We start from the raw sequence: 26,707 nt of genomic DNA on the forward strand, positions 1-26,707 counted from the left end.
ATTAAAACCTCCAAACACTTACTATAACTGAAAGAGGTTATTTTTTGTAGAAATCCATCTTTCATAAAATCCTATACTCTGAATTCTACCCACCTCTTGCTGCGCAGCAAATCACCTATACTCTAAACATTAATTAGGATCCCACCCAACTGCACATTTACTCTATAGCTGTGAGCTTAGTTTTACACTCTATAGAAAGATTTTTCTCAAAATTTGTTCCAAACTCTGAAACTCCCTAACCACTAAAATTAAGTCTTAGAAAACTTTCTGTCTTGAGAAAATTTCTCCTTACAGAATTAACTCCTAAAGGTTAAAGAGTACAAATGCTTTTCAACTACTACATTTATTTTGCCCCTTTCTCCATCTTCTGCTCCACTCGCTCTTAAATATTCCTCCTATTTATTGTATGAAGTTGAGGTCTCTGTTTAAAACCATGCCTGTAACGTCTTGGTCGTTTGGGTCTGAAGAAGACTCTAAGTTATTTTTGAGACGAAAGCGCTTACCAAAGCTATTTATTAAAGTTGCTGTTTTTTTTCTGATAGTCTGAGCTTTTTTTGGATTTATTCATGCCTGTAACTTATTTTTAAACCATGTTGTACTTTATTGCAGCTTATATCCTTTTTTAATACATTAGAGAGTTGATTATCCGAACAGTCAATTATCTGAACCCACTCTTCCAAAGTTTTTTGGTAGGAAAAATTAAAGTCTGAATATGTAAATGTTATACGTATCAGGTTATGCATGTTTTTGAACTCATAGCCTGTGTGTGTGTGAAAAATATTCTTTATTGTCCACTAGACTTGCTGAATGGTTAAAAAGTGTATTCCCTGAGTGCAGAAAAAAACAAGATGTTAGAAGTTTTTTATGCAATTCAGTGTATGTTTGATTATCCAAACAGTTTGATTATCTGAACTACCCTTGGACCCAGTTAGTTTGCATAATCGACTCTCTACTGTATCACTTTTACAACTGCACCTTGCTTATATTTTAACTGTTTACATTACTGCATTAATCTACTCTTTATACTTCACATAGTGTGTAGTGTTTGCCTGTGCCTAGGGTCATGGCTGAAAAGGGCTCTCAGACAATCCATTTACCCAGTTTACAAATTAAAATAAATAAATAAATGTGGCCAGCACTGTGTTATAGCGGGATAAAGCCATGACTACAACTTGGGCATCGCATATTCAGTTAGCCGCTTGAGGATCTCTGGTGCTGACAGGGGATGAAGGGATGGGCATGTGTAACAGACATTTAATCACAGTTAAATTTCTCTGACGGAGGTTGGGAAAAAAACCTGTGAACTGCTTGGGAACAGCCCTTTGCTGAAGTGAGGGGGGGGGGGGTTGACAGGGTCTGCCCATTCCATGCTCCACCCACGGGGTGCTGTGCTCAAGGTGGGGAAGAAAATTAGGTAAAAAATACTCTTGGCAGCAGTATGACATAGACCCAGGATGCTCTGATGTCACTGGCAACTCTGAACCCTTATCTGATTAAGTCGGTGGGGGGAGGATAGAAAAGGTAGACCCACCACATGAACAGAGGCATCTGGATCTGTTAGTCATCAACTGATGGAGGGGGAAAAAAAAAAAAAAAAAAAAAAAAAAAAAAAGGCAAAAATAAATAAATAAATAAACATAACCTTCTTATCCAAAAGTTAACAGTATTTACATTTTTACTACCTGTGATGGAAATTCAAATATAAAACTGATAGTTATACTTCAGAATAAATACACAGGACATGACTACATAAAATTGCAACTAACCAATTGAGGATAAAGCACCATTAGTTATATGAAATATAAACTTTTCAAAATAAATTCTACTTAGCAGATATACTACATGCATTTAATCTAATTTTGTGCTGGGGGAACTAACAATAACACCCATTTGTTAGCCACATAGGCCCACAAAGTCTCTTTTAGAGGGTGACCTGGTAGCAATGTCTGGTTAAGTGACTTGCTCAAATTCATAAAGTAGGCAAATGAGGGATGAGAGAATCAAACCCTGTACCACAGGGACTACAGCTCATATCCCTTAACCCTTTATACCAACTGCCAGATTATCTTAAAAGTTGTCTAACAGTAAAGGCAGTCATCACTAAATGCAATCTTGGCTACTGACTAGTACCTCTACAGTATTACATTGGGGTGAAAAGGCTAGGCTGAAAATGACCTCTGGGTCAGCAGCCTAGTAATCTCCTATGATCCTATACCAATGTTTACAGTCTATTTGGCTTGTGTTCTGTGCCATTTGTAATGCATTCACTTCTTCAGAATAAACCAGTACCTAATGACATGTTTCTGCACAGATGGTAACAAGGTTCAAAAACATGGGAGTTCCTTTGTATTTATATATTTTAAGGTGTAAGCACAATACACAGTAACTATTTGCTGAAGTTAGAAGGAACACTGGCAGAAAGCTAAATGAAAGAAGTCATTATCTTATAAATAGTATGTAGTTCCCTCTGAAATAGAAGCTCCAGGCCCTGACGTCCTGGAACTGTGCCCACGTGAAGTCTGTTGTCAGTTACTGATCTGTAAAAGGAAAAACAATCAGAAGAGTTAAATTATTTAAATCTTGTACTCCCACAGGAATGCTTTGGTAAAAGGGGGGGGGGGTCGCAGAAAGGACATACTGCAAGGACCGAATACTTGGGACTTCAAAGGCTTACAAGATATCGCACCATTGTATTTTTTTCATGTCAGCCTTGCTTTCGAGAACAATCTAAATATATTTAGTCCAGAGCTTTGAGAAATGTCCTCACAGTCAAAGATGTCAGAATCGATAGATTCAGAAACAAAAGCTGTAACTTAATTCACACGGTTTACTGACATAACGTTGAATGTCATAATGTCTAATAGTCATTTGGTTGAAAAATAACATCTCAACCCAAAACATTGAAGTACCAAAATGTCTACAATCATTTCATTGAAAAAGCAATGAGATCAACTCTACCATTTTGCTGCGCCCCCCCCACACCCCCTACTTAAATATATCAACTCCGAGATCGCACTACAATGCAGAAATGGGCAAATTTAATAATATCGACATTGTGTGTTTAGACTAATTTTATTTCAACATTTTGATAATTGAATATAGTGTGTTCAACCAATTCAGTTTCAACCATTTAGCATTCAACATTATGTTGGTAAACCAATTCACACAGTATTGAGAGAATTATCACTGCATTTCTGATATGCTGAATTGCATCCAGGTATATCTTTTAAAATGGAGTCAGGCTTGAATTTCCTTCCTGATGTAATGAGGTGCTTAGATTTTAAGGCACTGAAGATTCAGAGCAACTGAAAGATTCAATCTCTGAAGACACTGTCTACATGAGACAAATGTCCATATAATTCTAAGTGCGAATTTCCATAAATGTGTTGTGAGCAAACATTGGAGCTAGGAATCTGGTAACTTGAGCATAGAAGAAAGTTGAAAATGCAAGGAGGAGATTTCCTAAAAGCCTGAAATCAACTAAGTGCGGCATTGGTAAAATCCTTGGTAGAAAAGCAAAAGGAAAGGAGATGAAATAGAAGTTTTCTGTTTGAATGGTGATGTTCAGAAGTATCCTGCATCTTCACTGCTACCAGCAAGACAGCCTGTCATCAAAAATGGAAAACAAGGTTTAAAGTGTGAGCATTTTAACTTTTTCATAAAGCAATTCTGCTTTGCGAGATCTAAAACAAGGCTCCACTGACCATCATTTTCTTGAAGTCAGCATCGACCAAGTAACAGGACGAAACTCTGTTTAATCCTGTGTTGGCTGGTGCTTACCTTTTATTTGGTCGATGCCGACTTCAGGTGGATTTGTGTGTGATATTGGAAGATTTTTTATGCCATTGTGAACAATAAATGTTTTATATGCTCTGAACGCTTTGGAATGCTTAATCATTTTTATGTATGCTGCATTATTTTGGTCTGCGCACTGCTTTACTGGTTTGTGCACTCAGTGTGTTATATTTTATATTTACACACACACACACACACACACACACACACACACACACACACACACAGACAGACACACAGACACACACACACACACAGACAGACAGACAGACACACTATTTTTTGCAATAAACTTTCACAGAAATGTGAAATAGATTTAAGTGCATCTATGGCTGTTGCTTGTAACAGTGTCTGTTTCCACTGCATAAAGGACTTAATAATCTAGTGATAAAAGATTTGTATAAGCACCATGGGTAAGATATTTGCACTAAAGTCCTACTGGAACCACTAAGCATGTTCGTCTGTACTGGGGTTGCTCAACAAACTATAAACAGAATGTTAACAGAGTGAGTTAAAGCACAGGAGTGAATGGTTTTCTGGCTAAGAGACTGGAATGCAGTTTTTCCACTGGTCCTATAGATCAGACAGTACGTTTATTTATATAAGCATGCTACACTAGGGATGAGAGACATGCATGCGGCATTAAGACTTCATGCAGATACTTATATAAATTTCTCATACAGGTATAAATCATATTCAAAAATAGACAAAATCCTGCTTAGCAAGGAGAAAATATGTCTTATTCAATATTTGCATAATACCCCATTTCTTTATCAGGTCACTCTCCACTGCTGATGAGAGGGTATGCCATCAGAGAAAGGTTTGAGAGAAATTGGACAGTTAACTGGTATTTTTTTTTTGATGGTCTGTGGTTTGGATCAATGTTTTGTAGTTCAAAGAATTTTTCTTTTGTTTTATGGAAACTATTCTCATTATTAATTATTTACAGCACTGGATTAGCTCATATCCCATTCCTTATAATCTTGTCTGGAACATATTTTTTTATAGTAAGTATAACCACCAAATATAACTTATTGAAAACAAGAATGCTAACAGAAGATGCCAATAAAACCAGAGGAACATTATTGATTGTACGTTTGGTAACATAAAAGGCATTTGACAGGGTTTATTGTTAGCATTTACATGAAGTATTATGACTTGCAGGCTTTCCTAGGACTGCAGTAATAAAATGTTGTTTTACAATACCTTAGTAAAATAAAGATAAGAAATAAACTTTCCAAAAGTTTTCAGTTTAATAGAGATGCTGACAGGGATGTCCTCTTTCTCCTCATTTACTTGCTATTTACGTTAAATCCTTGACAAATAGGTTGAAGCTGGTAAAGGTTATGAGCTGTAGGCATTACTGACATGTTTTCACTGCCGTACAGATCCCAATCGGGATACTGAAGTAATATTTCAGGAACTCTGTAGATATGGCAAGCATACCTCTCAACTGTCCAGATATTCACAGAATGTCTAAATTTTTGCCTCATTTTTCACCTGTTCCTCATACAATTTGTGGTTTTCTGATAAAATATTGAGGATTGAATTCACTAAATAAAGTCAAGCATTTGAGTTTTAGACTCCAAAGCCTTCAGAAAAAATGCATGGTAACTCAAAAATGAAAGTTATATACTTACAATAACAATAGATCTGTATTGTCTTATTTTCACCTGATTCAACCTTTGGGTTGTTGAATCCAACCTTTGTATCTTTTTTGAAGCTTCATATCCAGGGGGTCTGGCTCCTCCCCATCCATAATTCCCTCCACTCCACCTTAGTACCTCAGATAGAGTTTGCCAGATATACTAGTCAACTTTCTATATATATATAGCCATAATACCATAAATTCCAAATTATCTCATGAACAAGAAAACTACAGCCTAGAGAGCTTTAAACATACAGGGTCTGAGGTGAGGTCTACCCAGTCATTTAGAGCTGTCAATGTTTATATTTGAAGGAGGAAGGGGTGTGAACAGGCTGAAAATAAAGCAACACAGATCTAGCATTATAACTACATAACTTTTGTATCTGATGTCTATTGTCATCCAATTCAACCTTTGGAACAGATTCCTAAGCTCCTGAACATCTGTGATATCAAAAGAGGACATTTCTGAAGATTGTGGAACCTGTACATCCAATTTGTAATGAGACACAAAGGTGTGAACTGTAGACCAAGATGGTGCTGCTAAAATGTCATAAATTGGGATACTATTCATAAAGGCTGTAGAGGTTGCTACCACCCTTGTAGAATGAGCTTTTGGTTTTATACATAAAGATAAACCTCTGTTAACATAAGCAAAGGAAATAAACTCTGACAACCATCTTGAGAGGGTAAACTTTGGAAACAACCTTACTCAGTTTAGCCTTGGAGAAAGCTACAAAAAGTTGGTCTGACCTTCTGAGATATTTTGTTCTATGAATATAGAACCTCAGGTGATGACGAATGAGCAGTATACACTCTCCATGTTTGAGTATCTTGGGAAGAACACTGATCGGTCTACAGATTAGTTTAGATTTGATTTGGATATCACCTTAGGAAGAAAGAACACATTAGTTCTCAGTGTAACTGTCTTTATGGAAAACTAAATAGGGAGGTTTGTAAGAAAAGGCTTGTAGCACAGAGATTCATCTTGTTGGATTGACTGCAACTACAAAAATTGTTTTCCAAGACAAAAAATGTTAAATCTGCAGAAGCTGCTGGTTTGACGGTACAGTTAAGATCTGTGATATCCCAGGGGAGAAAAAGGGGTTCCTAACCGGAGGCCTCAGCAAGAAGGTTCTTTTAAGGAAGGCTTTGGAAATTTTCAGAGATGCTACGAAGGCATCATTTTATCCAACATGAAAACTGGAAATAGTTATTTGTACCTTGATCATAAAAAAACTAGAACCATTATGAAAGAGCACTGGCAAAAACTGTAAAATAGAAGGAAAAGGTGCTGAGAAAGGGTCCAAACCTTTTGATAGGGCCCAAATGAAAAACCTTTTCCATTTGCTCTGGTAAATCTTTTTGGTAGATTGCTTCTGAAAAGCTGAGATAATATGGACCACTGAAACAGAAGTCCTGTTTCTCTGGCTAGATGTGGAGGAGCCAAGTGGTCAGTTTCATATACTTTTGGTCGAGAAGAGGCCTTCCAGATGGGTGATTTAGAAGATTTGGATGGTGATCCAACATCCAGGATGTACTAGATGAGGCCAGAGGAAGGGGAATCATACTTGCTAGTGACAAAAGAGGCAATGAGGATCTTGACTTGCATCTTCTGAATAAATGTGGTTATCAGAGGAATTGGAGGAAAGGCATAGAGGAGTCCTGGGGGGGCCAGCTGTGGACTACAGCATCTGTGACTGCCTCTGGTAGAGGAATCAGAGCAAAGTAATTGCTGCACTTGTTCAGGTAGGATGCAAAAAAGTTACAGCAAGATTGGTCACAGAAGCTGAAGATCTGAGTTGGCACTATTCAGTTGAGGCACCACTCATGAAGAAAAAGAATTGACCTGCTCAGTTTGTCTGCTAGAATAATGGATATCCTCAGGATGCATATTGCAAGCAGAAAACACTGCAAATACATCACCCATTGCCACACACTCATGTCTTCTTAGCAAACAAAAGGTAAATTCAGGTTCTCCCCTGTTTGTTGATATACAAGACTACTGCTATGTTGTTTGTCCAGTCAGAAATCGCAGCCCTGGGGTGGATGTCCTAAAAAGCCTGCAACTCTAGCAGGGATGCCCTCATCTCCAAGACGTTGATGTTAAGTCTGGCCTCTACATGTGACCAAGAACCTTGAACCATTCTGCCTTCAAAATACTCCCCCTCCTCAAAATAGGGGAATTTGTGGTTATTGTGGCTAGCGGTTGAGCCTGATGAAAAGATCGTCCTTCAGTTAATAAAGGAGCAATAATCCACCAACTGATGTGATTACTGCATACTTGCATGATATGAATCCTGGAGTGGAAAGGGTGAACCTTCTGGTACCATTGAACTGAAAGGGTTTACTGTAGAACTCTCATGTGAAATCTGGCTAGGGGTGCAAGAGCAATTGTCGAGGCCATTAGATGTAATACACAAAGTACTAATCTTGCTTGAGGAGAGGGATCTTGGATGACCTAAGTGGCAACTAGATGTAAGGAAAGCACTCTGTAATCTGGTAACTTGGCTGTTTGCAGAGAAGTGTTCAAGTAATATCCAATGAATTCTATCTGTTGTGTTGGAATAAGCTGGCTCTTGGTGTGAATCACTGCTAGCAGTTGGAGCAACTGATCCCTAGACATAGCAGTGAGACCAAACATCTATGTATAGGAAAACTTAGATCCCTAGCAGGCAGAAATGTGCTGCTACTACTGCCATCGTATTTGTAACTACCATGAGTGCTGTGGTGAGACTGAAGGGCAGTGCTCTGAATTGATAGTGACTGTCTTTCAGCCAGAAATGGAGAATCCTCTAGGATTGTGTCTCAATGTTTTATGATAAAAGGCATCCTGGAGATCCATACAGCATATTCAATCATCCTTCCTCAGAAGAGGCAATACAGACTAAAGTGTGACCATCCAGAATTTTGTCTGTTTTACAAAGTGAGATGACTCAGACCCCAAATAATGGTCTGAGGTCCCCTGTCTTCTTGGGTATAAAAAGAACTTGGAGTAGATTCTGGATTTTAACTGGTCTTGAGGTACCTTTTGGATGACTCTCTTTTCCAGCAGCTTGGTAACCTCTGCTGATGTGTATTCCCACTGACTGGGTGGCACGTTGGGAATCTTTTTCTTTGGAGGATAAGAAAAGAGAATGGAGTAGTATCTGGCTCCTATCCTTAACACTCAGGAATCTGTTGTGATGTTTGCCAGGCTTGTGGGTGTAGGGATAAGTGCCCCTGACTGCCTTTACAGTGCAGCAGTAGGGCAACTTTTCAGGAGTGCTGTTAGGGCTTCTCAGTGAAGGGGTCATGGAAACTCTGGTTATATGGTCTGCCTCTGCCTCTGGGGTGACATCCATTGGAATTACCTCCTACTCCTCTGCCCTGGGGAGGTCTGTCTGCAGGAGTTTCATGGTTATAACCTTGTGACTTCATGAGGCACATTTTCTTACCACTCCTATGATTTCTAGAAAAGGTTCTTTTTTTTCCTTCTGAAAAGCATTAAAGGCTTTTCAGAAAGGGTTTTGCCATCCTGCTTGCTACTGGTTAACCTCTCTTTCACTTTACATCCAAAAACAGTAGAGCCATCAAAGGGGAAATTGACAAAGGACATCTTAAGACCTTGTGCAAAATTGCAAAGGTGCATCCATGCATGCCAGTACATTATAATGCCAGTGCCTGCCACCTTAGCTATGTTATAAGCTGTACTAGACAGCAGACGCATGGTCATGTTCGACATAGACTGAAGGGTAGACAGTTGGGAGTCCACAGCTTTCTGAACATCCACTGGTAAGCTATGTGAGAGAGACTTGGTGAGTTATTTGCTTAAGTCCCTCCAGAAATGTGTCATATGGGCCAAATAGTTCATCACACTGACAGCAAATGTCACTGAAGCATATGTCCATTTCCTGAACCTGTCAACAGCCCTAGATTCCCTACTGGGGGCTGGACAGTTGAACTTTCTTCAGAAAGTTCCATTTTTTGCGGCTGCCATTGTGACCATAACATCTACAGGTATACCCTTACTCCAATGCTTTCTGTCCTTGGGGGTAACTAAAATCAAGCTTTGTTTGGTATCAGTTCCATCATATCATGATCTTTTCAATCCCACTGAGTCACAAGGTCTTTAAGGGAATCAGTGGGCAGTACCATCCAGGATGAAGACGAACCAGCATCAAAGGCTTTGAGGAATACAGACTCACTGGGTGAAGGATTTTTCAGTGGTCCAACCATTCTGTTACTTCATCAATTCAAGGATATCACCAAAGGTGACATCTTGTAAGGGAGATCTGGGGGAACCTTCACCTTCTTCCAAGTCTGTATCTTTAGTGACCATTCCAGAAAGGAGTCCAAGTGCTTCCACCTGTTTGTTTTCTATGAACCTGTACTGGAGAAACATCAGACAGGTCCAAATTAGACTGGGAACTCACACAGTGAGTGACCTCTGGGCCTCTTTTTACTGACAGTCTCTGTTGATTAGGCTGAATGGAAGGAAAGGCAGTATTCAGCTGAGGTGTGGAAGGATCCAAGCCAGAAGGTAATCCATGAAATCCAAAGCTGGTCTCGGTGTCGAAGGAGCTAAGCCACCACTCAAGGATGGGGGAGACTTCCGTGCCCAATGAGCATCGGCTCCTAGGACATTCTCAGACTTGAGCTGTTGTGACCAGAGATGGGATGTGAGGGAGAGATGGCTCCAAAAACTTTTAGGTTGACTCACTTCCCCAAGCCCCTGTGTCAAAGCTTTGGCTATGAGACCCATCCTGATCTGCATGTATCAGTTTCAAGAGGGTCAAGGATTCTTCTGGAGTCGAAGTCACTTGAAATGTCAGCTCTAGTAAAAATGCATCAGAGGAGTCTGGATCTGTGGATACCAGACACAAAGGATGGGCTGGTACTGGAGACAAAGGAGGAGTTATTGGACCATTTCTCAGTGCATTTGAGGTGGATGGCATTGGAAGAACTGCAAGCTTAATCTGTGTTTTCAAAAATGTCATCATTCTATCCACATCAAATTCTGTAAGACTCCTAGATGGCTGGGCTGAACTCAACAATGCTAACAAAGATGGCCTGGAACTCCTTCTTTCTCTTACTGGCTCTGGAGAAAAACAGGGACATGGAGAGGAGGATCAGGCCCAAGTAACCACTGGATCTGACCTCCAAGAACTTTTAGGATCTGAACCCAGAGATTCATCTGGATCTGGGGACCTCTTTCTTCGTTTGTCAGTCATCTTTTCTTCATTTTTCTCTCTCTGGCTTTTCCTTCTCTTTAGATTACAATTTGTCTTGCTTTTTACCCGAGGAAGAGGAAGCAATGGATGAAGAAGCTTGGGTAGACACTGTCTGCGGTGGCAGAGGACCCTTGGGGATTAGTTTTTCTTTCCCAGTCTGGATTGCTCAGAAGCCAAGTGAATCAAGATAGGCAGTGCCCAAACTGTATACACACTAGGAGTACATGTGATGCAGGGGAATCTTGTGCTCACAGGCTGTGCACTTTTTAAATCACTGCACTTTATCAACCATAACTACGATCAATAAAGATAACTGTTAGAAAAAATAGCTATAAAAATACAAATGGTATTAAACACTACTAAAAACAGTATACTCACTATACTATACCACTACTTTCTTTTTCCTTTTATTTTTCTGTTTGTAGAAGGGAAATCTATGGAAGAAATAGACAAGGAGCTCAAAAAGGCTTGAATTTTTAATACTAAGCTAACTGACTAAACTGCCCAAAGGGTTTGCAACTTTAATGTTAACTGTAAGATTAACTACACTAAGAAGAAATTAGAAATATTAAAAAATAACTATAAGTAAATGGGATAGGAGAGAAGACTAGACAATAACAATTGAAAAGATAAGTAAAAAATGATTGCAGGCTTGAGTCCTTGTATATGTATCTCCATGCTTCAGGCAGCAAATGAGATATGAGGTACTAAGGTGGAGTGGAGGAACTTATGGGTAGGTGAGGAGTCAGAGCCCTGGAAACACAGCTTCAAAAAAGGTGCAGAGGTCAGATCCAGTCGGGTCCGATAACCCAAAGGTTGAATCAGACAAAAAATAGATATCATTAGTTCCTTTTATTTTTGGCAACTAAGTTTATAAGAGCAATATTTAAAATCTGTTCCTATTTTCAGACGTTTGTCCAACCCCCCCCCTTTTCTTTGAGTCATACTGCAAGGCAGCTAGGATTAAATATCACAAGGGATACCTGACCCAAACCACCGCACTAGATGGAATGTCATCCTAATACAACAATTGGGAGGGATCAAAGGCATGTATAAATTATTAAGGGACAGTGGGTTGGATAAGAAAAATGGCAAAGGACTGATGGCATTGGAGCTAACAATGTTGATAAAAAAACTTATTGAAAGAGAAAAATGCTCTAATTTGGTTGAATAAGTTGGCTTTATTAGAAATATTACAAAAATAGGATCTGCAAATATAATATATTTCTAAAAGTTTGAAGCTTTGTAGAGGATTAATGTACTGGGATTGGTCAATGATGGGAGGAAAACTAATGACATGGGAACAATATATGAACAAGGGTGTCAATTATCATAACATTGCAGAATAAATTCACATATAAACTGAAGAATTTGAAATTGTACACAATCCAAAGTAAAGAATGACTGAAATGGATGGACACAAAATAGGCAAAGTGACATTTAATCTTAGAATTATTTGGGCGGAAGAGTTAATTACTACAGTTATTTATGTTAATTGTGGTAGAGAACTGATCCATATAGACCTGTCAGACTCAGCCCAGGATTAGTGGTTTGATTAAGTGGTTTGATTAGAGCCACACAGCTGTGCAAATGGATGCAGAGGGACTCAAATACTGGACCTCATGAATTGGGTAATTAAGAGAGTATTGCCTTAATTCTTTGTGTTAACTGCAAGATTAACTGCATACGCAGATAAGGAAATTTAGATTTTTTTTGGTTGGAAGTGCTTCTTAAAATACATTACATTCTTACAAGATCCTCTAGAATGCACCTGAGTGCACTATTCATTTGTTAGAGATATGATACTGACGTAATAGGGAATTTTATACACAGGTTTTGCCAATGTCCTAAGATATAACTGTTTAGGGGAAATACATAGATTGTGTAATGTTATTTGAATTGAAAAAGTGATAATCAAATCATCTCTACTTTTGATAAAATAGAGGGAACAATAACGTGATGAAGGCTTTGTTGAATTAATTATTTCTAGGTGTGAAGAAAACAATCACCTGAAAATGGAAAAGAAAGGAACTGACAACATAAGAAAACATCAAGCAAATTAAGGAGATAAAAAATGGATTTTTTGTACTCAAATTTCAAAATACAAGAAAAGGATGCTAAAATGGATGCCTTGGATACTAAGCAAATAGGATGCAAGTTATGAATAACAACTTTAAGGTCACAATACACTAGTTTGTGAGAATTTTCCTTTGTAATTATTTTTTAAGTTCTGATATGATGTAAAACCTCTCTGGCAAGCAGGTATAAGTTATTAGAAAGTAAAATAAGTTCCACGTAAGTGTTATTTTTTTATATATATGTTAGCATTTAATAGCTAATAGAAAATGTTATGTTGTGATGTTATTTGCAGATTAATTGCACCAATAAAATTTTCCAAGCTAAAAAAAAATACTTCTCTGTGACTAACTACTGACAATTTGTTTTCTTGTTTGGATCTACAAAATACAAGTATAATGCAGCAGTAGCATTAGAGCAAAGGAAGGTACTATATTAATGAAATCATTTGCAGCAATGATGCTGGACCTGCTGAATGTGTTTCATGGCAGAACTAAAGAAGTTATTCACATATATAAATTCCACAGTTAGTTGGAACGCTGAAGTTGGGAAACAATTGGTGATTAAGAATTGCTTTTGTACAACCTCAGTTGTGTTTATAAATGTGCTCTGTGTATATATGTGTGTGCGTGTATATATAAATATCTATATATCTACATATCTATATATATCTACCTCACTAGGTTGACACACCACAATGTCAACAGCAAGAAAGTTGACCACAGAAGATCGACATCGGAAACGATGACACTAAACTAAGCATGCATTAGTAAATCCTCACATACGCAACCAGCAAAAAAACAAAACATTGTGTTTTGCAGGGAGGGCAAGCCCTTTTGCATATTCCACACCTCCTGCTAATTATAAAGGGTGGCACAGTGGTACAGCAGTTAAGGTTGTTGCCTCACAGCAAGAGGTTCACCAGTTCGATTCTCGGCTGGGTTGCCTTTTTTGCAGAGTCTGCATATCCTCTCCCTGCGTTCGCATGGGTTTCCTCTGGGTACTGTGATTTCCTCCCACACTCCAAACACATGCATCTGGTGCATTTCTCCCCGGGCCTCTGCTGAAAATAGGCTCTGTCCTAGTTGGACTTTCCCACAATCCACGGAGAAAGGGAATGTTCTCTCACCTGGGAATTGTCAATCTTGTACAACTGTTTACCTTTTGTTGTCGACTTTCTTGTTGTTGATATTCTGAAGTGTTGACCTACTGAGGTATTACAATATATCTATATCTTTAATAGATATAGACATAGACATAGATATAGATATAGTTCACAACTAAGAAAAAACAAGTTGGGTAAAGTGATTATCATTTAATGCCTTAAACAGAGTTGATATTACAACAGACTTTTTTTAGACTGCTAAACAGTTTTATTTTGCTATCCTTATATCTGTGCTCACTTAACTTTACATTAGCAAATACAAAGAGAAAGAAGGGCCGGAAGGAAAGTATCAATACTATAAGGCTTGGATAGCCACTAATTTTGTAATTGTAAATGCAAGTAAGGATGCATATTCAAGGAGCCGACTAAGAAGATTTGAATCCAGGCAAAGGAAAAAAATAAGATTCAGTTGGGATTATGTATCTTCAACCAGCGGAGTTAAATATTCATGGAAAATGCAGCACAAATTATACTTCTGAACAAAACAAGTACTTTGAAGATATTAAAGCTTTGATAAAGCAAATTTTTTTTTTATTTTATTTTTTTTATAAAAAGAGGTTTCATTTTATATATATAAAATTATAGTATTCATAGTATGAAGGTTCTTTATTTACCTTTCAAATGGATTTAGGTCATTCTAGGGACACTGGCTGAAAGCATTTCTGCTAGACAGTTGTGTGACCAATACTTTAATAATAAGGAATCCACCTTATAAGCAATCCTGAGTAGGATGCTTGTAATGCGAGTCTAATTATAGCCTCGGCGAGCCCTCCACTGTGACTAGACACAGACAAATGTTTCTCATGAATCTGCTAGGTACAAGTATACAGTCGCAATAGCACTATAGTGATGGAAAACCTTCTGTTCATTCACTCATAGAATTTCTGAACTCCTTTGTATCAGTACTGTAAATATGGCTAAAAGTGTTCTATGGCAGAACTACAGATGTTGCTCAAATACAGACTCCACATTTGGTCAGCTGAATATGCTGAGTCAGTAATATTCTGCTACTAACAAATGCTCATGACACTCAGTCTTTTTGTTAATAGTCAGTGCAAATCCATCCCTCAAGTTGTTACATACTTGCAACATTGCATTACTTTTTTGCCCTTGCCTATACTATTGCTTTCTAGTTTGCTTTCTGAATAAGATTGTGGGCTAGACAGACTGCTTGTACGATGTATTACGGCAATAATCCTTCCCCAGGTCTATATCACATAGTCGAAGTTACATACGTTTGAACACCTAATGGTCGAACCATTATATTCGAAGTTACATAACTTCGACTACCTAAAAAAAAAAAAAAAAAAAACACAACTGACAAAATAAACTGTTGTAAGCAGGGGGCAAAACCTCCGGGCCCCCCCCCCCCACCGCTACTTAAATATACCAACTCTGGGATTGCACCACATTGAAGTGAATGGAAAACTCCGCCTATGGAGATTTCCATTCACACGCTTGAAGTTTTACAAATTTGAACATATGGTCTCGACCATATGTGGTTCGAACTTGTAAAAGTTTGATGATGTGATACGAACCCTCCTTCCCCACTATTTCTTGTTCTTGGCAAAATTAAAACTATTTACTTACAACCAGTCCTCCTCAGCAGTGCTCTGACCATTAGCTTGCTAGTCAGGCCTCACATCCTTCTCAGCCTGCAAATTCATGCTACTCTTAAAAAGGGCCACACTGGGGAATGGAGACCTCAAACTAACTGAACAGTGAGAGACAGTAAAGTTCTTCAGTGCAGATTCATCACTGGTGACTGATGCAGAAGCCCTGGTCCTCACTTCTCCTCTGGCTAGCAGTCAGAAGATGTATCCGCATGTACAGGTCCAGTGCTAGTGATTGCGATCATGTTCTGTTACTTATGTCCCCTGTCCAAAGCAGAAAACACTCTTTTGTGGACTGTTATCACCAAATCCCCAAGGCTCATCCACTCATCATTTCCATGGGTGGCATGACTTTCATCACCTACCCCACCATGCTAAGGTAAGGTAAGGGAATCTTGAACATTTACCGTCAAAACAACCCAGCCATCGTATCCAGTGCTAAAGGTCTATAGGGGTGCAAACATGCTTCTAGCTCTCTATGCAGTACAGCTCTGCTTAATTTCATGCTACTTTTAGGAAATGGAGAATGCAGTTTTTTAACTTTTTCCATGGTCTTTCCTTTCTCTTTTGAAATGGTAGCATGTCTAGTAACTATCTATGAACAGTTTGCTGTGCATCTGGGAAATGATTTTTTCCAAAAAAAAAAAAGCATTGATGGTTGAGGACTGGTAAAGTGTACAACTGCAAGACAGCCACTGAACACACAAATCTCAGGAAAATTTCAGGAAGTAAAGTTTTATGAATGCATAATATACATTTTTAAACTGTTCCCCACCACCTTGTATCTGAGCTAATTTTTTTAATAGAATCTCAAGCTCCTGTTTGAATGTACAAGTCTTTAAAATACCTACTGAAAGCTGATTTCAAGATGGCTTTGTAAAAAGACATGTTTTTGTGTCTGCAGTGGTATTCATTTATTAAAATGCAGTCTTGCACTGTTGAATCTGCCTTGTCCTGTTATTTTATTTATATGTTTATAAAAAGACATACCCTTCTCTGCGACACCCGTGTGTGTGTACTATAAACCCTCATATTCTCTCTGTCTTTGGACTTGCCATGATAAATCGAATACTGTGAACGGCATTCACCTTCTAGGAGGACTGCTTAGCAGAGACAGGTGAAACATGCTTTGTCTTTTATCAAAATCATGGTAGAGTTATGAGCAGCAGTTTACAGGCAGAAGGGGTAGCTAGTTAATAGGAAATTGGACTTGATATCCAAAACATTATCTTATAGATATTACCCAGAATGTGCAAATGTAACTGTGGCACAGCACTGTAATCCTGCCTACAATTTTTAAAAGTCCTGATCAAACAGCTGCTGTCCCTACAGTGCACTACGCCTCACTCAGACGGTGGGCTACTATGTAAATCGTTCTCAGTCAGTTCCTTTAACAGGTGTCAGTACCTTATTGCAAGGTACACTGCAAAGGCCCACTCATAATGATCAGTTACCCTAATACATCCATAAATAAATAAAATAAATAAATGCATATACAAATTAGATACATTCTGACAATAGCTTAGGCTGAAAGTGTACATGAACAACAACAGAATACAATAAACTACAAGAATTCCCATAATATGGGGCAATAGCAGGAAAGGGTCTCTCTTACTGCAATAAACTGCTACTTACATATCTATTATGTTCTTTATGCAAACACAGCTGTTAACCTAAACTTCTTTCTTCAGTGTCTGTACCTCTTACACAACTGAAATAAATCATCTAAATGCACTTAATCTAAGAAAGTTATGTGCTGGAAATAGCAACAAACTGATACCTCATTTTTTGAAGTTCTGTAAGTGAAGTGGGCAGCAACATGAGCTGGAAGCACATTCTGCAAAAGAAGTCGATTCAGGTTCTCCATGGTCTCCATTTCTTCATCTTCTTTTTTAAATTTATCCTTCCACAGAAAATCGAGTCTGCAGTAATAGTCCATCTGTAACCACAATTAATGTTGAAAAACTGGACCACAATGAACTTCTAAATATAAAAAAATGGTAGTACTGTACAAATTGTTTTTAGTTACCTGTCTTGATAAAAAGAACAGAGTTATGAAAAAGATCAGGAGATAAGCGCTACTCATCAGTTTGGGATCCTTCATCAATCCCAGTGTTGAATTGCTGAAAGTAAAGCAATATAATTTAATGTTTAGAATCTGGTACACAAAGGCCACAAATAAAAATCCCCCAGCTTCTGCATCCATGGACACTACCATCAATGGTCCCATTTACATCTGTCTGTCTCCTCACCCTCCATAAATACTAACTTTGTAAATGAGACTTTAAACTATAGATACTCAGCTGGTGTGTTAAAGGGGTACGAGTTGTAGACTGTGATGTGTAATCAAGTAACAAACATTTGTATGCATTCCTTCTATAAAATACAAAGCAAAGTAATGAAAGATAATGTAAATACACAAATCTTGACACAGTTTTGATTTTACAAGCCTAAATTTATGTTAGGCTGTGGAAACAGGTGAAAGATTTCTTCAGCAAATTACACACTGTTGAAGAGTCAAGTGCTATTGCTGATATCTTCCTCTTGCAATGACGCCCTTGTGGATTTTACTGTTTTATCCAAAAATACACTACTGAGACATGCACAGGTACATCTATGTCACAATGTTTGCTGTAATTATATAGTGATGTGATAACAATACACTGTCATAAATAATTATTGTATATCAGTTCATATTACATAATTACCACAGTTGAATTGATTCAGGCTAATAAGTTAACATAAAACAATACTGTTTCCACTTGTGTAGATACTTCATAAATGTCCCAGAACCAGACTTCATTGCAGTAACCATGCCTTTTCAATCCTAAACTCCATACTCTGGGAATCTCTCCCTTCTATAAAAAAAAAAAAAAAAAAAAATCTTAATCCTCATTCTGTCCTCATCTTAAAGATTATATTAAGCCTAAATCAGCTTGCAAATGCTTTCCCTCTGGACACATCACCTAACCCCTCACTCTCTCTTCACCAGTCAGGTACCTTCGTCTTCCTCGCACTGTTTTCCTACATTACCACGTGACATCTCTTCCACACTGTATACATTGTATGTATTTGACTTCATTCTGCTCTTACCTAACTGTTGCTAACTTTTACACTTTGTGCTCTGTCCCCTCACTATTTCTCTGTCTTCTTCTTCCTTTATTCCTCTAACCATTCCTTCTTATTGTCCTTTAACTGTTATTACTGTCACTGAGTTGTTCTCTTCACGCAAGGTTTTGTTTGGACTCATAATACTTCTTGTGAAATTGCTTGTCTATTTCCATTTATTTTTGCCCAGGCTGAGTATGAAATAGTTCCAGCTGGATCAGTGTTCTACCTTAGTTATCAAATGGATTGAATGAAAAAATAAATACTTGGTGAAAGAAGAGTACAAGGGTCCCTCCACAACCGGCTTCTGAACATACACACTACAGGCATTAAGGGCATTCTATTGTTAAGCAATTACCTCTGTACTCAGAGAAAGAACACATTCTTTCAGAGATCAGGTCATTAACTAAAAAGTAAATTAACTTACAAAGTAAAAGAGTGCAAACAAAAAGCAGGCTATGCACAAAACCCAGAAAAAAAAATAATTTCAGATAAACATAACCTTATCAACTTCTGCAATTACACTTAATAATTTGGTTCTGTAAACTGCTATTCTGACTGACCAAAGCGCCTAGAAAAAGCTGCCTTACATATATAGTCAGTGCCAGGTATGACTGCTCTGGAGTCTATCCAGATGGATGTTAAAGTAGCCTCTATATGACTCCTAGTTGAGCACATTAGTGACAATCTAGATTTTGTAATGGCAACAACTGTGGCTCAAACAAAACAGGTATAACGCCAAAACCTGTAGCACTGCGGACTGCAAGTGTACTGTTAATGATGCAGAAAGTATAATGTAGTCCTTATCATCTGCAGTATAGGATGTAAGCAAACTGATAAAGCAATGAAGTCCATACCAGCCCACAGTGAGCTACACTTTATGGTGCAGAGGGCTAATGTTGATGAAGTATTCCATTAGGAAAACTGGGATTGTCCCTCAAAAACTGGGAAAGGTGACAACCCTATCCAGTGGAAGATCAGCACGAGACATCAATCAGTCATAGCTAGAGAAAATGGCTTCATCTGAACATAACAAACATAAATACATTCATGTTCTAAGCCAATGAAATTACCATACAATCCTTAATTGTACAGACCTCAGCTCCAATATGCGCTTATTATGACAGATGTAAACAGGCAACACCATCTCTGCTAGGCTAAGAAATTCCCTACTGTGGGAGAAGTCCTGGCCACATATTAATAGTATAATTCACTACAGCTGACCCCATAAAACAGAGGGATGAATCTTGCTGACCCAGATGACCCAGGATCATTTAATAAGCAAGGTACTGGAGCCAAGCCGACAGTGTGGTTATAAGTGGCTGATGCAGGCTCACTCAACTTGAAAGGAGTGAAGCAGGCTGGCCTGCTGCAGCAACAGCACTTCTTACAGACAGGGAGGTGTTCAGAAAGCATGCATGGGTCTGGGATATGTGCTCGGTTCTGTAAGGCTAGGTCTGTGTGGCAAACTTCATAGGGCATGTGTAGGCACCCGTTCCTGCAAGCATGCATATCCTCTGCTGTGAGAGAGATTAGGGCTGTAAACCAGAAAACACTAATGTATAACAAGTTAGTGTATTACACATTATGAGGACAAGGTTTAATAATATTTGCTGCTGCATTTCTGCTCCTCTTTGTTTAGTTTGCCCCAGGATAGGACTGAAGAGCTCTGCATCTAGCGAGAAAGAGAAGAAATAAATGATTGATTTGCAGAAACTCAGTACAAAAGTTAAAAAGGGTTAATAAGTAAGAAGGGGTAGGCAGTTAACTGCTCAGTCATCTCAGAGTCATATTTTCATCTGAAGTATTATTCAGAAATATGTAAATTTCTTTTCTTTTTTCAAAGACATCCCACTTTAAACTGTGAAGTCTTTGTTTTGGTTATTTATACTCATGGACTAAAGTCGGTTTCACTGTAATTCCCTGCTAGTTTATTATGTTTAATGAATCCTATATATCGGTGTAGAAATTGCACAGTAGACAGTCCTCTGACTTTCACAGTTAGAGCTCTGTACAGTTCAGTTGAGTGGCACTTTGTATGCTGTGCACATTTCAAAACCAGCACTGTTCTGATTCAGTCCCATTACATGTACATATTAGGAATCCATCTCACATTGTCAATTTGTAGATAATGGAAGATTTGATTGTAAAACAGAGTGCTGTGTATCTGGAGAGCTGTAAGAATTTAATGCATAGAAGACAAAAAGATACTTGCATAGTAGACAATTTGGAGAACATACAAGCACTATGGAATCAAAGTGCTTTAATGCTTTAGCATCACACAGTATCGAACACTTGTTCACTGCAAAGTCCATGATTCAAGTATGGTAAAACAAAGATAAATGGAATGGCACTATAATACTAGATGAGGAATTACAGTGAAACAGTTTATTAAAAAGACTAATGTATCCATTTTATAGGGTCACTTCTTGTCAGATAATCAGAAAGAAAACAACAGTTGATTGGTTAAAACATTTTCCACTCAAAAACACCACTGGTAAATATAATTTTCAAACAATAAAATAACATTAGTCAATTGCCTCCTTTTCAAGTAACAGCTGGTATTACTAATTAGTGAGTTGCGGAAATAAATATATTGTCCACCTTATCTCTCGGTAGGAAGAACTCTTCTATGTCTTTTAAACATTAGTGTTACTACTGACTGTCTAAAAAGAGTAACTATCCGAAAGGTTATTCAGAAATATGTAAAGTTCTTTTCTTTTTTTCGAAGACATCCCACTTCAAACTGTGAAGTCTTTGTTTTGGTTATTTATACTCCTGGACTACACAAACGTCATTTTCACTGTAATTCCTTTGCTGGTGTGTTTTCTTAAATGTATCCCATATGTCTAGGCAGGACAATCCAATAGACTTTTCTCTGACTTGCACAGACAGTTACAGCTTTGTACAGTCCAACTGGGTGGTTCTTCATAAGCTGTGCACATGTGAAAACCAGAACTGTTCTGCTTGAACAGCCTTATTACATTTACATATTATGCATCTGATTACATAGTTAACCTAGTACATGGCTGTCAATGGATTTCATGGTATGAACTGTAAATGCTGACAGTATGTCCACAAAAAAATCTTGTAATATACAGTAGTCAACCCATCCAAAACACCAGTATTTGACATTAACACCTTCTGGGCAGCAATTACAGCACTAGTGTGTGTGTGTGTGTGTGTGTGTGTGTGTGTGTGTGTGTGTGTATGTATGTATGTATATGTGTGTGTGTGTGTGTGTGTGTGGTTGTGTCTGCTTGTCTGTCTCCAATACAATGTCTGCCATAGGTTACTGCTTGCTTGACAAGTGGGCATTAAAAGGATAGAAAAATAAAAACAGCAGCTTGTTGCGTGCATTCACACACAGAGGGGTCCAGTACAGTAATGACCAGATTTAACAAAGAAAGTAAAGAAGAAAAAATTCAACATTACATATATTTTCTGTACACTCTGTATTGTTAGCCATTGCATGAAACAGCAGCAAGAATGAAATATTCAGCTACATACTATAATATTTGGAAAATAGCAGCAGAATGGAAAATACTCATTGTTCAAGTATGGAAATGCAGTACTGAGAACAGCTGGAGAGTTGCATACTGAAGGACTTTGGGTACTTCCTCTCTACTTTTGCCACTCACTGGGCAAGTTGGTGGGCCTGCCTTCTTTGCATACCATGGCAACTGTGGCAGCACTGCTCATATGTCCTGATATCCTGGTTTCCTGGATTAAATACATTTCAATTTTTCTGAGATGTGGACCATCTTGTCCTGTGCCCAGTCTCTCTCTGTACCTGCTGGTATACAGTTATAAGAAACTTTTGGTCTAATCACCACCTTCTGGTTTTGCACTGGGCTCTCAAAGAAGCCATCTTCATTTTCCAAAGTCAATGCGACTCTTCTAAGGAAGTGAAACTGCTGGAGTGTGAGCCATACCTTGTACAACGTGGCAGTAAGCAACTTAAGTAGATGTGAGAAATGTGGCAATGTGCATGCATGTGTCAAACATGCTCACACAATTCCCAACATTCAGTCATCTCTGTGTGAAGTTGCAGATGACGCATTTCGACAATAATCAGATTCACGGAGCTGTTTGCCAAAATGCCTTAACTGAATAAAAACTTCATAAATGTAACTAAATCAGCTGAAATACTATATGCACTACAGTTTTCAGCACCACTGTTTACTGTGATTATGCAAAAATCATCAGAAATCCAAAGGAAAAAAAAAATATATTGAGAGTGAAATTACAGACATATAATGGCAAACAAATTCAGAAAATTTCCTGACATAAAAGAAAAAGCAGAAAGTGCATCTACAGTACTGGTATGATGTATGCAGCTGCCATTCATTCATTCATTTAAAAATGTGAACTTAAACACCTAGGAAAATTTTATTATATGCTCCAATAAGCTTCATACTGTTTGTTAGTGTCCTTGTCCCTTGGCAATAAAAATGCACTAACATTATTTAATCTAATGCTATACACCATTCAAGCACTTCCCCAACACACACACACAGCATACAACAATCAATAACACTTTATGCAGTCTTAAGGTACTGTCCTGTAAAGCAGAGTGCTCTGCTCAGATGTAGAAATACACATACACATGCTCATACATATCCACACAGGGATTCACTTAAGAACACTGAAAGCCCATAACACTAAAATTCAAAACATTGAGACCAAAATCTTGTTTCAAAATGCTTAAAACTCAAAACATTGAATCCCATAACATAGAAAAAACATAGGAAAGCAACATTTAATATATGTCAGCACAACTAAATACAGGAACAAAAAACAAACCATATTACACTTCTCCAAATATAAGCAGGGGGCAAGCCCCCCTGTACCCCCATGTGGGGGGCTGCACTCCTCACACTCCTGCTACTTAAATATATCAACTCTGAGATCGCACTGCACTACACTAAGATGTGTTACATTGTGGTATAGCAAGTAAGAAGGGAATATGGCTCCTTTTCTCAATCAAAACAAAGTGAGGAAAACCCAAGTCCCAAACGAGTAGTAAAAATTTTCAAACACCTGAAAGTTGCTGCTTATGTTTGTACACATCATGAGATCAGAGAAAAAAATACATCCTGTATCAAGGTAGATTCAGTGATAAGATACAAAGCCTGTATTTAGGTAAGCATTTCTCAATCAAAACATAAAAAGGAAAAACCCAAGTCCAAATGAACAAAAAAAAAAAAACATTTGAATTCCTGATAGTTACTGTTTGAACACAGATGCTTATACCACCTAACCGCACCCCGAGGCCCATGGCATCACCTCCCTCTTTTGGGAGGTTAGTTAACTATCCATCCATCTGATCCCTCCAAGTTTCCAGCCCTTTATCTATCCAGGCACAGAATTGTCTAGCTCTCTTTTGCACTGACTTAACTACCTGGAACTTAAGGAGAGCAAAAATCCAAACAGAAGAGCCCTCGTTAGTTGTTAGACCCAAGAGGCTTGACAATAAAAACTCCAGACTGGAATACTGTAGATCCATGCTCTGAAACCAAGGGTACTCTACCCTCAATGTAGATACCCCACAACCACCAGGTATAAATGTTCTAGTCACTAGGACTGTTTTTAACAAAATTTCTGTAATTTGCAGTACAGTGAAAATGGTTATCCCAGGACACCATTCCACGCTGTTGCATTGCTTACACCACAGGCACTGTTTGCCTATGCGCAAAGAAGATATGAGATACTTATTTTTGTAAAGGTTTTTTAATAACCTTTACCACTTGGTGAATTTTTTACTCCATGGGCACAAAAACAAACTATATAAAAAGTTCTGAGGTCCTAGATGGTACTTACATTTTCCTCCAATTTGGGCACATCCATGAACTCTGCAAAACTGAGCACTGTGACTTCCTTCCACTACATGCTATTCTCTTGATGCATGTACTTTTAAAAAATATGTGAGTCACCCAGTGTGGCTCTAAATGTGCTCTCCTGCATATGAAAAGATACGTGTTCATTAAGATGTCTGTGGAATGGTCACATTTCTGTGTTAGAGGGAAGCCTTTCAGTTTATCAATGTGAGTGGTAAGCATTAGGTAACCACAAGAAGAGTGGTTTCTGGCTCTGAAATTGTAGTTTATTGTCCATTTGGGCAGTTTTTCTATCCCTTTCAACTTTCGGGTTTAAAAGCCCGTGTTTGCACACTGCTCGGTTGGGGTAAACTATTACCGGTGCCAGAAAAGTCTGCTCTTCAATTTTTCCCTTAGATCTTGCTAGTTCGCTTCTCTCTTGCACTTTAATTAGCTTATTCACCTAGCACTTCATCAAGCTTTTTGTAGCAATTATTGTAGCACACACAAGTGCTATCAGCACTAGACATCCTATAAGGAAACAGCTCCAGTATTTAGCACTGATGACCATCCCTCCCGGCATGTCTAAAGGTCAGTTACCTGTGCTTTCTCCTATTAACCTGGTGAACTTGGGCATTCTGAAGCAGTGTAGCAACTGTCTCATGTACACAGATAACCCTCTCCTCTTACCTCCCAACACTCAGATTTGTGAGAGATGCACTTACATCTCCAAACTGGAAGCCATGCACTCTTCAGCCAAAACCGGAATAGCTGGTCAAGAGAAGGTCAACACCTGCACCACACCACATGGAACATACAGCCCTCCAGAACACCCACCATCACAGCTCTCACATAAAAACACAAACCACACACCCACCTTCACGGAGGCTCTCAATAGAAATCTACCCAAACAGCAGAGACCTCCAAGGCAGAAACACACTTGACAACCACAACACAGTACAAACCACAAGACACATAACTCACCTAAACAGTGTGCCCATCAACCTAAGCCCCTAAGGCAAAACAGCTTGCCCAAATACACTAATCGGGTGATTCAGTAGTTAAGCACAGTGATGTTCCACTCACTAGGTTGAATAAGGACAATGTAACAGTCAGCTGTTTATCAGGTGCCAGAATCTGCCACACATCACACGCACTCAGGTCACTCCACAACAAGTACAAGTAATACTCTGTCATTGTCCATGTGGGTGTGAATGACCTGAGATGCACCTCCCTGGACTACATGTACAAAGACATGGTGGAACTCTCGGTTTATGTGGCCCAGGTATGACCCTAGCCCTGAGCAGCATCCTACCATCACCCAAAATTATACCACATTGCAAGCAGAAAATGACTGACTTCAACAATTAGCTAAGTTTCTGGTGTCATTCTAAGGGGATCCAGTATTTCTCTGCTTGGGATGACATGATTGGCAGACCTCAATGCTTTGCCAGAGATGGCCTGCATCTGTCACCCCTAGGTTTCTGGATACTGGCCAAGGCTCTTGCCAACCCTATAGTGACTTTTTTAGATGTTGTTCCAAAGACCAAATTACCACTGTAACAGCTATAAATAAATGCAATCTGAGGGTCATGCTGCTCAATGCTAGAAGTCTTAATCTCAAGATGCACTCACTCGAAGCACTCCTCAAAATGGAGAACATTGACATTTGTGCTGTAACAGAGACCTGGTTTAAAGCAGCAGAAAGCACCCCTGCACTACCAGGCTACAACTCATTCCACACCTTTTGGCTCCAGAACATGGGCCGAAGCTCCAAAGGTGGTGGTGTCTTCATATTCATAAAGGATATGCACACCTCCAGACTAGTAGCCCAGCATAATGCATCTGAGATACTTCAGGTACAACTAACATTGGGTAAGAAGGCGATTCAGATCATAGCCTGCTATAGGTCCCCAACCATGCCCCTAGACTCTCACTCCATGTTCCTAAGCACCCTGGAAACTATTAGGGTCCAATCCAACACTCTCATACTAGGTGACTTCAACTGCCTCTCCATCAACTGGGAAAACTACTCATGTACCAATACAGTGGCACAACGCTTCCTGGAATTCATCAATTCCAATGCCCTGGACCAACTGATTCTTACCCCCACTAGAGAAAACAACATCCTTGACCTGTTTATTACTAACATGGGCAACCATTGCTTTACACCAATAGTCAGTTCCTCCCTGGTTCGATCAGACCAAAAACTAATCACCATGGAAATCCACATCTCACCCACACCCCCCGCAAAGGTAACCACCATGAAAAAC

At 38.7% G+C, this 26,707-nt stretch overlaps 1 protein-coding gene across 2 annotated transcripts in view; it reads right to left on the reverse strand.

Moving 5' to 3' along the window:
- The window catches only part of ADCY7 (adenylate cyclase 7), a 2,777,509-nt gene that overhangs the window by 105,216 nt on the left and 2,645,586 nt on the right, over positions 1-26,707 (reverse strand). For both annotated transcript variants that reach the window (XM_044081980.1, XM_044081981.1), the window contains 2 exons: positions 17,537-17,630; positions 17,288-17,446 (listed from right to left, as the gene is read on the reverse strand). In XM_044081980.1, coding sequence (XP_043937915.1) covers positions 17,288-17,446; positions 17,537-17,630 — 253 coding nt within the window. The remainder of the gene's footprint in view (positions 1-17,287; positions 17,447-17,536; positions 17,631-26,707) is intronic.

Source organism: Protopterus annectens, chromosome 8.part1, assembly GCF_019279795.1.
Source record: "Protopterus annectens isolate FY-2018-M chromosome 8.part1, PAN1.0, whole genome shotgun sequence".
In the NCBI taxonomy this organism is placed as follows: domain Eukaryota; kingdom Metazoa; phylum Chordata; order Ceratodontiformes; family Protopteridae; genus Protopterus; species Protopterus annectens.